This window comes from Pterocles gutturalis, unplaced genomic scaffold (assembly GCF_000699245.1).
Source record: "Pterocles gutturalis isolate BGI_N339 unplaced genomic scaffold, ASM69924v1 scaffold42935, whole genome shotgun sequence".
NCBI lineage: Eukaryota > Metazoa > Chordata > Aves > Pterocliformes > Pteroclidae > Pterocles > Pterocles gutturalis.
In genome coordinates, this window is record NW_010139764.1 from 1 (window position 1) to 16,073 (window position 16,073).

Here is a 16,073-nt window from a genome sequence, read left to right on the forward strand (position 1 = left end):
GTCGGGGGGACCGGGCTGGGTCCCTTCCCCTGTGAACTGACAGAGTTTTGTCCCCCCGGGGGTAAAGGGTGAGGGGGGAGCGCTCCCTCAGCCCTGAGGAGGTGTTGGGGGGTGGCCCCGGAGGACAGGCTGCGGCTAGAAAAGTTGAGGGGGTCTCTCCTCGTTTTTTTTCCTGCTGTGAATCACTGGGAAGCTCATTTCCTGAAAGGTGGATGTGGAATTATTAACGTGTGCAGGAGGTGTACGGCTGGGGTTGTGTTGTGGCGTGTAGTTTCGGTTTGTCATCTGCTGAGTAGGCTTTATGGAGCGATAAACCTCTGTACCTGGCAAAAATGCTCATTATGGAGTAAATCTTATAAGTAACGATGGATTTATAACACCTGTCTCCTTACAGTAAGGCCTTAATGAGAGCTGTAGCTATAAAGCACACGCTGACACTCCTATCCTTGCTTATAAGGTCTTTTAAATTTAATTGTGCGCGCACTTTAATTCTGAATGTCCCGATTCTGTCCCTTAGTGCAAATCCAACAAAATATTTTTGTTTTGTAGCATCCAGCCCCACCTCAGATCTCCTGTTCCAGCTGATTTCCTAACATCCACTATGCTGGCAACATCCCACCAGAAACCAAAGTTCCTAGCTATGTGGGGTCAGGTAAGCGGATGTCTTTACAATATTGTGCAGTTATGCAAAGTTATTAAAACTGGAATTTCTGTTTGATGGTATATCAGACAACTCTGCAAAACCACACAATATTGATAAAATCCAAAACCAAGAAACCCCCCCTTACCTGACCCCGATCCCCTCCCTCTCTCCTCTGCAATAAATCAGTGCAAGTGTACTTTGCTTGACAGAAGGAATTGATCTCTGCTCGTCTGAAGCTCGGGCAGGCTTATAGTGGCTTTTTGTTGCCCTTATGGGCCACTGGGGAGGGGGGGAAGAAAGCCCCCTCTCACAAAGCTTTTACTTGTATGAACAGTTCCATTGAAGCCAAGGTTATTTGTGCAAGTAATAGTAGTGTAATGTAGCAGAGAGCAGGCAGCGCTCCCTCCTCCTGGAAACAATAAACTTGAATGAGCTTGACAACATCAGCTGTAGAATTCAGATTCAATTTTGTGATGTATAGGGAAGAAGATGCTAAATAGAAACAATAATTGGTTCTGGCGTTGAACTCCAAAATGTGTCTGTGTGTGTGTCATAGTAGTTTTGTGTAGTGCTCAGTGGTTCATCTAAAACCAAACTGGGTGAGTGCGTACAGTGAAATATTCATAGGCAACTCTGGTCTCCAGGTACCAGACCTGCTGAGGGGAAAAGAGGACACTGAGGGGGACAGGTGGATCACCCTGCTTACAGTGCAAACTGCTGTTGTGGCTTTTAACAATTTGCAAAAAGATAAAGATGTTGCAGGCCTTAATAAAAGCACGGCTTTGGAAATGAACATTTAACGCGTGTAAGCATGTGTTCTGGAGAATGGCCCTAGTTGGGGGGAATAAAGAGTGCACTCTGTTACAATCCGCAAAAATGTATAGACTCTTGGGAAAAGATTCCAGTGTGAGGCTGCTCTAGCAGTTAAGAGAAGGAAAAAATCCACCTGTAGTCTCTCAGAAGTTGTTCCTGTAGATGTGCAGATGGGGAAAAATTGACAGTCACCTACTCTGAACAGTCCAGGGGTTTGTACACCCCCACAGACAAACGCACTTTTTGGTATGGCCCACGGAAGGTGACGCCTGCAGTTTGGCAGTGTTTGTTTGGGAAATTGGTCAAAAACGCAACTACCAGCCTTGTTTCATAACACCGTTATTATCCTGATAGCAAAGTAAACTGTGTGATTTACCGGTGGTATTTTTATTTCAGAACACAAAGTAATCATTGTGGGTCTGGATAATGCCGGAAAAACGACGATTCTTTATCAGTTGTAAGTATGAATGGTAGAAGACGTTTCACATTTTTTAAGTGTGCATTGTATATCTCGCTCCAGCTTATTGATGCTTCCCGCGTTAGTTTGTACTTTGAGAACTTTATGCTGAAGACCACTGAACAGTATGGGTGGCAGTGGGTCAAAGCGTGTGTTTAGAGCCTGGAAAGGTCTGTATTTTGCCTGGTGTAGGAATAAGGTTTTGTTGAGGGATTTTACTTATCAGATTACATAGTTATTACCACTTAATCACAACTGCTTCTGGTGTCATCGCGTAGTCTGTTTACCAGCTCCATAAGGTGTGATTATATTGAGGGTTAGCCGCAGAACACCACTGCTAAACTGATCCGCGCCGCAGCGCGTAAGTACTAAACAAATTGTTCTGTGAGTAGCAAAGCAGTGAAGCCTGACCTCTCCCAGCTGTGAGCTGTGTCCTGCATCCCAAGATGTACTTTCATGTCGTTTGTAGCACGGGATGAAGGAGGAAGGCTGAGCGCTGGCTGAACCCAGCCACAGTGGTGCTGGCCAGGGCTTTGTTTGAGCCGCCAGCTTTTGTAGCTGTCGTGCAGCTTCTGGCATTGACTCATGTTTGTCTTGTGTTAACCTTGCTACTGGTTTACATAAAACTTGCAAGAGCTTCGTATCTCTGGTCCGTGACTGCGTTTTGATAAAAGGGTACAAATGTGGCCACAGACTCGAAGCTCCTAGGTGGGACAGGCAACTCAAGGTCTGTTTCTGATGGAAACAGATGTGCAATTTCTCATGTGAAGTAGTCTGGCGTTAGGAAATATTCCTGAGTCAGAAATAGTTCCTGTTAAGTGATACGGCCAAACTGGTCCAATCCTACACGTAAAATACGCTTTCTTAAAATGCTTGAGTTTTGTCAAATTATTGTCAGCTTTTGCCTTTCTGAAATGTGAAACTCATGCAGTGTTTCCAGCCACTTATGCCCTAGCACATGCTGCAGAGAAAGTGAAAAGGTGAGGGTGGTAGTTGTTATTTCGATTTGGAGTGAGAGATTTTTAAAAGCATAAATAGAATGAAGAATATTTTTCAGACTAGTAACTGCTGCAGCTGAGGGCTGTCCTTGGTGCATTTTAATGCTGTCCGTGTCTTTCCACTTCCTCCCCAAACATCTCATGATTCCTCTCATCTTCTTATTTCTGCAGTCTCAGTGTTTTCTTTTCCCTTTTGTGCAGTGGATCTCTATACGCCTCCTTTTTCTTTCTACCGCAGGACTTCCCCTTCTCTCTTTGCGTATTCCTCTTCCCTGCTTTGCCAGAGCTCCGTGCTGGTACTGTCCTGTTCCTCCTGCTCGACTCCTCTTTAAACCCTGCCTCCATCTGTGCATATCCCGTTTTTTCTCTTACCATTTGCCCATGGTAGATGAGTGTTCTGAGCATGAATGGATACATTTAACTCTTTTCAAAAGCGAAGGGCAGAGACGTCTCGGAGGAGCGTGTTGATTAGTGCGTTGGCCATTACTTTGATCTTCTAACAGATCGTGGCAGTTCCACAGACACTTCACGTCTTCCTGTTTTTCTTCTCCCTCCCCTCAGGCAGCAGCAGGATTTTGTGCTTAGGTGTCTGGAAATGCCATCCAGCTTTGTGCTCACCTGGTGTCAGTGGGGAGGAGGGAAAAAGGCACCTATCGTATTGCAAACGGCGCGATGCAGCAGCTCCGATGTGAAAGGCTGCGGGGTCAGCCAAGGACAGGGCATTTGTGATAGGTCTCTCCCAAGCATTAAAAGAACTCTGCTAAAATGTGTTTTTTAAATATGAAATCAGCCATAGGCATCTTCTTATTATTATCCTTAATTTGTTTTTATGGTTCTTTCTTCTAATCCTTCTCTCCCCCTTATATAGTTACCTGCAAGTGTGTGTGGTGAGAAGGTTTCTCGTTGTGTGCTGCTGAGACACGGGGTAATGGGGACTCCTTTTCAAACACCCAACCATCCCTTTATCTCCTCGGTTCTCTGTATCTTCAGGAAATATTCCAGCACTGTTACAAGTCTCAAATTGCTGTTGCTGTTAGTGGTCCGTACTGGAAGGAGCGTGAGCTGTAGTGTGGCTGGTGGAGCTGGATGATGAGCTCTTGTTTGTCTGCAACCTTGGAAATCTTGTGGCTTAACCACATTCTTGAAGAAAAACAACTGCTCTCTCCCATGCATGCCAAAATCGGTCTGGAAAAAAGAAAAGCTGGCTGCTGAAAACAGCTTCTGAAGCAAATGTTCTCTCAGCTTCATGATTTGATTAATTATAATACAGTTTTGTTCATGAATGCTCTCTCAGCTTTATAATTCGATTATTATATAGTTCACTGATCCTTTTTTTATTGCTATTTTTATTTATTCTTGGTTTTATTTTTATTTGCCCTCCACCATCAAACCTTGTCTCTATTTGACGCATAAGGAGCATTTGCTAAAATTCCCTGACTAAGCTTTCTACCTCAGAATACCCATCAACTTTAGTTTTTCTGGAAGTAGGTCAGTTTGGAGTAATGCAGGTAACTTGCCTGTTTGTGCAGTTTCTCACGGCGTGGCTCTCTCCCCTCTGCAGCTCCATGAACGAAGTGGTGCACACCTCGCCCACCATCGGCAGTAACGTGGAGGAGATCGTGGTGAACAACACGCGCTTCCTCATGTGGGATATCGGAGGGCAGGAGTCTCTCCGGTCCTCGTGGAACACCTACTACACAAACACCGAGGTGAGAACGTGCGCCGTGCTGGAAGGCTCGGTGTGACCCTTGCTGGTGGGGGGAACACGACGTACCCGAGATCCAGACGTGCATCCAGAGGGCTGTGTTACTGTGGCTGCTTCAGGGTACTCCTGTTCTGATTTTTGCAGTCTCCTCCTTAGCAAGCTGCTGTGTGGCTCATATTTCTTATGTAAGATGCATAATGTGGAGTTGCAATTCAAAGCAACTTGTTTGTAAGGACTCTGTGGGTATCTGTGGGCTTAGGGCAAGTGCCCAGTTTGTCTTGGCGTTGCAGATCCCTGTGTTTACACCATGACTGCTCTCTGTAGCAGGTACTCTAAAACCTGTGTAACCCCTCAGGACTCAGACTGAAAGCCGAGAAGCTTTCCTGTGGAAGCTCAGCCTTGCAAGCTTCCCTGATCAATTTACTTAAGCACCCCCAAGAATTTTAAGAATTAAAATTATCTCTAATAATTTTTAATAGTAATATCTTTAATAAATTATCTTTAGCAATTAAGTCGCAGCGCGTATACTGACTTGATTAAAATAATGATTTAAGTCAAGGTTTTCTATGTGTTACCATGTGTGGTTTTAAAAAAAAGTTATTTTTTTGATAATAATTAACTTTGTTCTCCTGTGCTTCCCTATAAGAAGCTATGACGTGTGTCTGCATGTCTGCTCTTGAAGTATGGAGCTTGTGGGGTTTTTTAAATCCCTTGCAAATATCTCTTTGCATGTTAGCATTTGAAGTAGAGGGAGAAAGCTGTTACAGTTTACCTTTTTAAGGCTACAAGAAATTATCTGGGGGATCTGTGTTGTTACATCTCAGTTATGCTAAGCAAAGAACAAAACCAGATGTGGGATTACAGAGAAACAATATAAATTTTTCACTTTAAATTGGAAAATGGAAAGCCAAGAGATGTGTCAGAGCTGCTTTTGTGTACAAACAACAGCATAAGCTGGAAACCATACCGGTGCTGCGGGTAGTTGCACTCTGGCGGGGAGAGGTTTACCTGGAATAGGATGATACCCGAGAATCCCACTGACTGTCTGGGGAATGTGGTGGGAACAGTAATGTGTTCTGCGACAAGTGTGTGGCCAAAAGGGTAGCGTTTGTTCTCTGACTGATAACTTTTCACTTTTTGAAGTTTGTGATAGTTGTTGTGGACAGCACAGACCGAGAGAGAATTTCGGTGACTAAAGAAGAACTTTATAAAATGTTGGCACATGAGGTGAGTAGACCCTATGTCGTCTTTGTTTTAATATTTACTGTGGCTAAAGTCTGGATGATGCATGTTAAGGGAAGCTGATTTGCATGCTGTTTGTGAGAGTTCTCATGCCTGCTAGCTGGAGACAGAGCAGGATGGAGAGAGGCCTCTCCGGTGAAGCCCAAGGCAAACTTCAGCATGTTCTCCCAGCTGCAGGCAGGACTGTGGCAGAGCTCTCTTGTTCCTGCTAGAGGCTCTGGCTTTTATGAAGCTCCCAAAAAAGCTGTAAATTAATACCAAATTGCTGAAGAGAACTCCCACAAAAGTAGCTTTTCAACTTCTGAGTGCTCCAGGGAAACAGAAGTTGGGACCTATAAATCACTTTAGTGGTTTTTATACTGCAATCCCTTTTAATAGAGATCTTTTTAAATAAACATTGTTTCCTCCAACAATTTAATTACTGTTTTTGACAGCTTCATGGTTGCTTGATGTTTTCTGCTTTCACAGCGAAACAGATACAGCCTTGTTAATTTGTCTTATAGCAACCAGCTAGAAAACTGAAGAAACAGGCTGCCTGTGGCTACAGTAGCCGTGATTCCACGTGTGCTCGGAATTACAGAACCAGAGCATCATTTGCTAACTTGTAAAGACCCTTTTAAAGTTGAGCCCCGTGTCAGGTCTAAAGCTGAGCTACCTGGGTCTGGTTTGGAAATGCAGGAGTGCTGCATAAGCCAGGGAGTACCTACGGCCTGACCCGAATGTCCCCAAGCCTTTACCCTCCCTGTGTGGGGCAGTGGGGACAGAGCCCCCATTTCCGCTGAAGATGTCTTTACATAAGCTTGACTGCTGCTAGGACTCAAAGCTTGATGCAAACTGGATCAGTCTGTGTGAAATGACACTGAGGACACTGAGCTTCCGAGTTTAAGTGTCACAATACAAAGATATGCATAAAATTCATGGCATTATATCCTAGAATATGACATCTATATTTAACCTGTACCTGCTGTCTAGTGGATGGCTGCAGGAAGGGCAAAGACTGCTTGTGTGTTTCCTTTGAGTGATCCTGGTAATCTGAAGCGTTTGAGGAAAAAAAACAAGTGCTTTGCCTAGTGTCTTGGATTTCTAATTTTTGGTATTTAAATTTAAATTGTGTTTAATAAATTCTAACAGGTATGGCATTCTTGGTTGTGGTGGGGTGTTAAATGTGGCACGGGGAGACTGTTACCATTGGGTCTGCTGCTCTCGTAATTAGAATTTCAGAGATGTACTCCTCAGTCTGTTGCAATCACTAAACAAAATCTGCATCTTCTGTTTCGTAATCTGTAAGAGGAAGGTGCAGAAGTTGTTAACAAACTGAATTTGAAATGAGGGAAGTCCGGAATTCTGAGCAGCGTGAATGCCCTTGTTTCGTGTTGGGAGACTATTGCTGTGCTCTGACAGCACCCATCCCACTAACAGTCAGTGTGCCCATTGTTTTACACAGGATGTCTCCAGTGTACGCTGCTAACTCTCCAGATGCTCTGATGTTTGAAGAGAACAATACATATAAGCTGAAATGAAAGGCAAATATTTATTTAGACTAGCTTTTCCTTGCAGTCCCTGAGAATCTTTTATTTCTGATAACCAGTTCAATTGAATTTTTGTTAAGGCTTGAGTTGCCCAGGTCATTTCCAGCTATTTTCTGGACCAGTAGATTGTTTGGGAATTAATTTTACTGCTTGTAAAAATTAGTGTGCCTGATAGGCGTTTAAGGGAATGAGTTCTCTTGGCTTCCTGGGAAGACCTTTATACTTTCAGAGGGACAGATGTTCGATAATAGGTGCCTGTACTAGTCTAACTCCAGGTGGCTTGAGAGAAAATAAGCTTGCTCAAAGAGTTGCTGTTCTCTAAATCATTGATACTGATGTTTTAAATATTGCACGGCCCTTACAAAGACATTTATTGTAACATGCTTGTTCATGTCCATGGCCATCCTTTGCTTCTAATGTAGTGTGATTATTTTCTACAAATCCTGTCAATCCTCTAAATAAATATTCTTGCAGCTTGCTTTGTGCAGTCGGTGGCAGTCTGGATGCTTGTTAATGGCTGGGATTTCCCTCGCAGAGGGCTGCTACGCAGGCAGGATGTCCTTCTGGCTCTGGAGAGCCACGGTGCCAGGCTGGGTGCCCACATGCATGCTTCCAGCAGTGGGGCTTGGCAAGGCTTTACCAGTGCTTGAAAAGTTCTGGAGGGGTAACCCGCTCTTGCCCCATTTAAGACCTGCTGCGTGGTCTACTCATTTGGTACCAACATCAGTCTCAGCAGCGTGGTGATACCTAAAAACGAGGTGTGTGTATGAAAGGCAGGCTCAGGAGATGCGGTGGCTGGTTTGGATCCAGGGAGGGACCTGTAAGGTCAGGGTTAAACAGGAGGTCTTGGCTGCGTTATTGCAGCTGTGCAGGTCCAGAGATACAGCACGCCTCTGATCTTCACGGAGCGCTGCAAAACATTGCACCTGGTTTTACAGAGCATCCCAGGCAAAAATTGGACGTTTGGTCTGCTGGATCAAAAGATTTTCTGACGCTACGTGTGAATCAGCCTGCAGCAGTTTATAGTTCAGGGTTTTTTGCTGGGGCTGAAGGTTCTCGGCTTTGGTATCACATCTTTTGCCTCCGAGGGCTGATTTGTAATCATCGTCTTTGTTCTTCTTTCTCTCTAGGACTTAAAAAAAGCAGGTTTGCTGATCTTTGCTAACAAGCAAGATGTTAAAGAGTGTATGACAGTAGCGGAAATATCTCAGTTTCTGAAACTGACTTCAATTAAGGATCACCAGTGGCACATTCAGGCGTGCTGTGCTCTAACTGGAGAGGGGTAAGAGTTGTTCTTGTCTGTAGGAGAGGAATCTTGAAGTATTTTAGTATTTTTATTGTGGTGTTTAGTTTTAACGCCAATAATAATCTTACACTTAAAGGTTTTGGGGCTCAGAACATAGTGACTTAGGATCAGTGTGACCTGAAAATCAACTTTCACATCAAAGCCTCAGTTTCACCTCACAGGCATGGTGGGAACGACCTAAGATCTGTTCTGGTTTGTTAAGAACAATAATAATTAGAGATAATGTCAGTGCGTGTCATGAAGTGCTGAGATGTGAAGTCACTCACCTCTAGATTGCGTAGTAAGGTGGAGGAAATCCTGCACTCGGAGTGAATTGTTTTCTGGAAATGGTTCCTTCAGTTGGAATTACAGAGTTCAAATTGGTGCCATGGAATTATTTTTGAATTTATCCTGAGAAGAGCATGTATTCCTTAAAAAAATCTCTCTTTTGTTTACAGACTCTGCCAAGGACTCGAATGGATGATGTCAAGACTTAAGATCAGATGATTTTTAATGACCTCTTTGCACACACGTTGCTTACGAAGAGCTGTACCCATGAGTACCTTCACAGTGGCAGAATTAATGGGTTAGATGTATTTATACTGAACCGATTTCGACTTTATTTTCTACATAGATGCACACACACATACGTGTATATAAATTAAGACCATTCGGCAAAAGGAAAGATGCAGTGGAGGCTCCAGTTTGGTTTCCTGTTTGTTTTCCTCTGAGGATGCGTCTAAAAGCTGTGATCAACCTTCTTTTCAAGATACAGCCACTCGGAACAGTCCAGTGCTGAGCGTGGTGAAGATGAAGTGAGAGGAAGAAGCTTTTAATTTTGAGTTTTATTATTCCATTGTAGTCCTCTCTAGTTGCAGATGTCGGCTTCATTATTCCAGTAAATTAGCAAAAAAATCAATGGCATAGATATCAACTTTCCAGTATTTTTAAGGTTACCGATGTTACAAATGCAAAAATATTTTCCTGTATGTGTACTGTATATAGTTGTGTATATTTATACCTCAAGTTTAGGTTGATTGCAATCTGTTCAGACCAGTGTGTAAAGCGGAATCAGTATGTCGATGACAGCAGTACTAATATTTGACATGGCCAACATGTCACAACTTCTTTTCCCGTGTGATCTGTGTGGCTGTCACGCCAGTCAGACAGTTGGCTCACCACACCTTTATAAAGCAAACTCTCTCTTAGGACTGTCACTTGTTTCTCACGTGATTTTTCAGTTAGGGAGGATGCCGTGATGGATTGGGGCATATGGATTGAACTTCAAATTACAGTGTCGGCAAACAGTAAAAATTTGCCAAAGAGTTTAAAATGGAGTTGATTTTCTTTTTTATTGTAGTCATCATCGGATTAGGATTCCAAAAAGTGCGTGTCCTGCCGTCCTGTGGTACTGCTTTTCTTTTTTTGCAGTACTGTTCATTTATGATTCACATCTAGTACAAGTACCTTTAGCTGTCATAAAGGGAAAAATGTCTTTTTTTTTTTTTTTCTTAACCAAAGAGGAGGCACAAAAGTATGTTTAAAAATCCCACTGGAATCTTGCAAAACAAGTCATACTGTATTAAGTGGTTTTCAGAGGAAGGCACGCTTCTCTTGGAGAGCATTAAATATCTATATGCAATGGAGGGAACTGGGATGGGGAAGGGAAAAAAAAACAGATGACACTACTTGAAAAGCTGTAAGTGGCCCCTTGATCATGTTCCCACAGAAGTCCCAGGGCAGTACTTCTTGAATATTTAACTCCCTTGCATGGTCCCCAGGTGAGTTATAGAGCAGTGTCAGAACACTATGCGATGACCTTGTCGTACTGTGGCACCTGGTGGGACAGACAGACAGCTGGATGGCCCGTACAGAAGTTGTTCAGCATTACCACTTTAAAGGATGCGGGCTTCTCAGTGGGGTGAGGGATGGTTTGAAATGTTGTCAGTATTGTGCAAGTGTACGTAGCCTGAATCATGGGCTTTCATGTTGGAAATGTATGCTGGGGGAGTATAGTGAGATGAAATAAAACTGTGGTTAAAATGCCCTTCCCTTTCTTAGCTCATGCATCTGATGGAAGAGACTTTTTTTTTAAAAAAAAAAACCAAAACTTAGTTGGAACTTTTTAAGGTGCTTAGCTTTGGTATGGGATAATCGAGTCGGCGCACCTGCCTTCCCGCTTGCCTGCTTCACTGGGGATCATGTGAATTTGTGGGGAGAAGAAGGGAGGCAATTTCAAAAGTCTGTATTTAACAAAGGCAGGTAAAAATTTAACTTTTTAATATATTTTTGGTATCTCTCTATGATGCTCACTGCCTAGGGAACATGTTGTCTTTTTTAAACATTTTAATGTGTACATGCATATATTTACAGGGCATGCACAAAGCTATTGGTATTTAACTGGTGTATTGCGACCTGTAGAGCTGTTTGAAGAAATAACAATTTAATGCAAAGACTTTCTCAGTTTATCTGATAGTACCTTCAAGAAACGAGCTCTGTGCGCTCTGGCCTATGAAATGGAATTGTATGTTTTCTAGTCTTAAAAAAGAAAAAGCAGACTTGCTTATAAACCGAAGTGTTTGGGTTTTGAGTCATGTATCTTCCCTTTCATCCCTTTACAGTATTTTGCTTTAGTGTTGTTAAATACTGCGTACTTTTGCCTCAGTCTGCACAGGCTGTGTGTGTTGGGTTTTTGTTTATTTTTAAGATGACGAGCTGTTCCCTGTTAATGAAGGAAAAATCATGGAGAGTATTTTAAAATCTGCTTGTTGCTGAAATTTGCTGCTTGCTCCTTCGTTAAAATTTGTAGGACTTAGCACGTCCATGTGGTGAAGGTGTGGTGGTTTTTCCAGGCGAGGCTGATGTTGCAGCCAGACATCCGATGTTTACACATCAGTAAACTTGATGTTTACTTTTTTTCCCCTTTCCCTATCCTTGCCACTTCCACTTTCTGTGGCCTCTGGATTTGCAGTCTCTGAGGGTGATGGACGTTGTCTAAGGTAGCTGGGAAGTTCCTTGTCACCCCGTTGTAAACAGAGGCGGTGATTCCACGATCTTCCCTGGCGGGGCTGGCGTGATTGTGCTTTTAGGTGCAGCAAAGCATCGGGAAAGCAGAATGGTGTCCTCCAGACGTTGCTGGAAGCTGTTGTAGGAAAGTTTGTCTTCCTGGAGATTCTCCATGAGAACAAGGGTGTTTGCTCAGAGGAGAAGATTAGAAGAATCCGCAAGTACTGACTCTCCTGGCGGTGCTGTGGCTGTGACAATCCTTTCCTGCACACCTTGCCTCCTGTGTGCTGTTAGAAACGTTTTTAAATTCACTTAGTAGAGCTGGAGAAGCGCAGAGAAACTCTTCAATACAAACCCCCTTTTTGTATGTGCTGCTTGTTTACAGCTTTGTTTTCTTTTCCCTGTAGGACAATTCGCATTTTTCTCCCAACTCTGTCCATAGAAAAGCAAGTGAACTTTGCGTCCATGCTGCTTTCAGCTTCACTGGGTTATTGTTGGGAAGCGATTGTCTTAACATGAGTCATGACCTGGACTTGTATGGCTTTTGTGTTTTCTCCCTCTGGGTGTTGCGGTCCCTTGGCTTCCAGCTGAAGCTGGAGGTTGCTTTGCCTTTGTTCTTCAGGAACTTTATTCTTAGGATGTTATAGAGAAAAAGAGATGGGGCTTAAAAAACGGTTATTGGAGTTTTACTAGCAAAAACCACAGCAGTAACATTTCAGTAATCTCATGCTTAAAACGTTTCTTTTGGTTTAGCAAATAATAAACTTGGTTAATCAGCTCTACAATACGCTGCCTCTGTGATCTGAAAATTACGCAGGTTTTAACTGAGGAAAGGTGGGACATAGAACTTGGAAAATGTGAACAGGGATCTACCTAGCTTCATTTTTTTTTTTCTCTTTTTTTCAGGGAGGCCTAACAGCTGTTTTCCTGTGCGTTATGTGGTATGTTCTGGGTGTACATGTGCTTGTGTGAATGTTAAACGTTTCCCATGGGCACCTTCTCCAGTCTGCAGCGCAAGTGCCTAAAACTAACTCAGTGATCGGGTTTTTTTTTCCCCTATGCTACAGTTTCCATTTTCCTTAAAATATAAATATTTCTATAAAATAATTTAAATATGTGTAAACTAGTGGGTTTTTCCCCTCCCTACACACCGGTTTTAACATGATTTATGATAAATTTCTTTGTTGCGGTTTCTTCTGCCCTCTCCATTCCAAGCACTTTTCCATTTGTCAGCCAGCCCCCAGCTAGCTGGCTTTGTGGGAGGAAGCATGACGTTTGTCCTTGGATCAGATGGAATTATTTTCAAGGAACTCTACTGAAATAACTTAATCCAAGAATATTTGGCCTTGTGAGCATCCTCATGTAAGTAGTTCCTCTTTAATTGGCTGGTAAAACATCAATTTTGCTGCTGTCGGATGAATTATGTCTGAAAAATAGTTTTTCAGCGAATTCCAGTGAATGTAGTTGAAGCCTTTAAATGATGCATCACTGAGCGTTACAGGACACGAAGGATGTCATGTCCTGAAGAGTGACACTAAGAGAGAAAAACGTCTTTGCATAGAGTTGTGATATGTTTTATAAATACAAACGTGACTTGAATTGTTGTGGTGAATCTATTAAATGTACAGAAATGAGGAATTCTAAGTGGTTGCCACTGTAACTTTTTTACGATGTGCTTTAGAATCATAAGCAGAAATTATATTCTTGCCTTACTGGGATTTTACTGGTTAATTTTTATATTGTACAGAAACTTTTTTTGAAAATGTTCTTCACATCAGATACTCGCCTTCATTTGTGTCAGGATCACCCTCCTCTACCGCCCTGGGCCAGATCTCTTGGGAGTAATGACACAAGTTGGGTGAGGGGTTTTAAGCTTTTCCTATTTTAGAAAACTGAACTGATAGGAATTAAGTTGGTAAGTGCTGCTTTGCCTGGAAGGCTAGAAATCATTCTTTGTAAATCATCAGCTCAGTGTTGCCTAAATACTCCCTGCACCAAACACTGCAGAGGGTAGAACCGGTGGCCAAGAACAGATGTATTCTCCTGGGGAGAGAGTCAAAGAGTAAAAAAGGAGGAAAAAAAATTAAAAAAAAAAAAAAGAACCTGGGATTGGAAAGCCTGAGCACTTTATGGCTGATAAATCAAAGAAGTGGTAGTGTGTGCTAGAGGAATGGTCACCGACCCGGTTTAAACTGTGTCTGTTACATTTTCATGGATGCTTTGAACATGTCCTCAACTGTTCTTGGGACATCCTGTTTTCAAAACCTTTCATGCCGTAGCCACAGTCCTGTGCTCAGCCTGTCCATGCCTTTCTGGACCTGAGCCCCTTGTCCTCAGGCACTGCCAAACAAGGGACTATGATACTGACCTCCAACACTAAACCTTTGAGTGCAAAGTAAACTTCTCGCATCAGCTCACTAATGATGTAGTTCCACTATTGTGTATTACCTGTTTGTTCCACATGCACAGTCCACATGTACACGCAGTAATCCTATGCCCAGGGTTGTATTTCTTTTGATCACTTGTATTTTGTATTTCTCTTTCTAAAAACTTGGGTTTCTTTCTGAAAGAAGTGCATAAAGGATGTGGCTAACACTGATACTGCAATAAAATTTCATTCCAGAACGTACAAAATTATTGCTTCAAGTTAATACAGAGACTTGCGAGGGCTGCATCTCCTGGCTGGAGCACTGCAGTGTCTGAAATTTAACCGTGTTTATTCAAGTCATTCAGGTAAAACTTTTTATAAAGCTATTAATTATAATAAAGTTCAATTATGATTTTATTAAGTAACTTTTCCTGAAATTTTATGATAACATTCCTTACAGCTTTCTGTCTTTCCTGGCCTTTAAAATCTGATTTTCATAAAGTCGAAGGGAATTTATTCAGTTCTTTTAACTCTTGAAGAGGTGAAACAAGCACAAATTTGGTCTGGAACGGTTGGGGGGAGCTGCGTACGAGCATACACACACATTTACAGGTAACTTCACAACTGCTCATTCTTGAAAAACTACTGGTATGTGTTATTTTCAGATGAAAGCACTTGTCAGAAATTTTACTGTTTCTGTTAAACCTTTCATGTGGATGTGTTGTGGTGAAACAAACAGGCAAGGATGGGATTTCTGACCTGGGGCTGTCTGTGTGGTGTTGGGGTGCGAAGCGCTGTTCTGCCAAACCTGTGACGATGGGGTTTGTGCTGGGAGATTGTCTGGCATGTGGAACAAGTTTGGTAACGTGTTGGCTGGTTCTAAATAGAATGGAAATGAAAATTAATGGTGAAATGTGCTTTTCCGATAGAAAATGCTGAATTCCAGGGGTGTGCCGCTCCTGCCTAGTCGCACAGCACGCGCTGGGATTGCAGCAAAATTCTTCAAAAGCCAAAGAGAGGAAACCAGAGCTGGGTTAGAAAAGGAAATTATTGTGTTCTGTGCGAAAGGTGCGTTGCTGGTTAGCTCTGTTCTCTCCTGAACAGTCTTGCTTCATGGATGTTCCACTTTATTTCAAACTGCGCAATAGCTGTAGAGTAACTTTTCTGTTCCGTGCTGCCTAGGCAGATGATGTCGTTAACTAATTTTTGAGGAATAAGAAAACACATCAGCCCCTCCGTTATGACGCAAAAATGCTTTTTCATGCTCCTAATCCTTGTGTCCGATTTCCGCTGTGTCTAGCTTGGTGCTGTCTGATCTCGGGCTATAGATCACCACATTCCTACAAAACAAGCATTTCCAGCGGTTTTTATTCCTGTGTGGTTTTAGCATCGCATACCTTTATTCTTTTTAACTGCGCACAAAAAAGTAATGTGTGTTGCTGCTGGACACTGACCATTTCACTTCTGCGTCCGACAGCTGAGTATCTCGTGTAGTGCAGTCCCGCTGGGATGAGCCCTGGCTGCGGCGTTTACACCTGGTGTAGGAAACTTTTGTAAATGGATGTTTTAACAGACAATGCCGTTACTCTTTGGCTTTTTTTCCTGACTGTATAGAAATTAAAGACTGCTGTAGTCTCTCTTTAAGTGTTTTTTTTCTTTAATTAAAACATAATATAGTACTTTTTTGATCCTATTACCACTTTCAAAATTACAGGTTGTGTCATGACTCTGGTTGCACAGTCCACATGGGTTTGTTCTCTCTGAATATGGTTCCTTAATATGAGGTTGAATTAGATGCAAAACTACAGAATCGTCGATGTTTTCAGATTTCATTACTGTTATTAAATTATTTGTTCTGTCTTGCTTTTTGCCCTTGATTCTTCAGAACTGGAAGGCTTCCCCCCCCACATATATATGTGTATCTATACATGTGGGAAAACAGTCAGGGCCAGGTAACATGAAAATTGTCTGCATCTTTTGTACAGAAATAAAGACTCAGCTCCAATTGGGAGGGAGGCAAAGGTTCT

The 16,073-nt window shown here is 42.5% G+C and overlaps 1 protein-coding gene across 1 annotated transcript; it reads left to right on the plus strand.

The window, feature by feature from the left end:
• The first annotated feature begins 1,854 nt into the window (after positions 1 to 1,854).
• On the plus strand, positions 1,855 to 9,838 carry ARL5A (ADP-ribosylation factor-like 5A). The gene is made up of 5 exons (XM_010083430.1): positions 1,855 to 1,913; positions 4,473 to 4,620; positions 5,760 to 5,843; positions 8,518 to 8,669; positions 9,131 to 9,838. The coding sequence occupies exons 2-5, from the start codon at positions 4,477 to 4,479 to the stop codon at positions 9,177 to 9,179; spliced, it is 429 nt and encodes a 142-aa protein (XP_010081732.1). The 5' UTR covers positions 1,855 to 1,913; positions 4,473 to 4,476; the 3' UTR covers positions 9,180 to 9,838.
• Positions 9,839 to 16,073: the final 6,235 nt, after the last annotated feature.

Excerpts from the sequence above, each read along its gene's own strand:
- ARL5A (XM_010083430.1), top strand. The coding sequence starts at position 4,477 with ATGAACGAAGTGGTGCACACCTCGCCCACCATCGGCAGTAACGTGGAG. Across the intron at positions 4,621-5,759 it reads CCTACTACACAAACACCGAG|TTTGTGATAGTTGTTGTGGA; the intron begins GTGAGAACGTGC and ends CACTTTTTGAAG. Across the intron at positions 8,670-9,130 it reads TGTGCTCTAACTGGAGAGGG|ACTCTGCCAAGGACTCGAAT; the intron begins GTAAGAGTTGTT and ends TTTTGTTTACAG.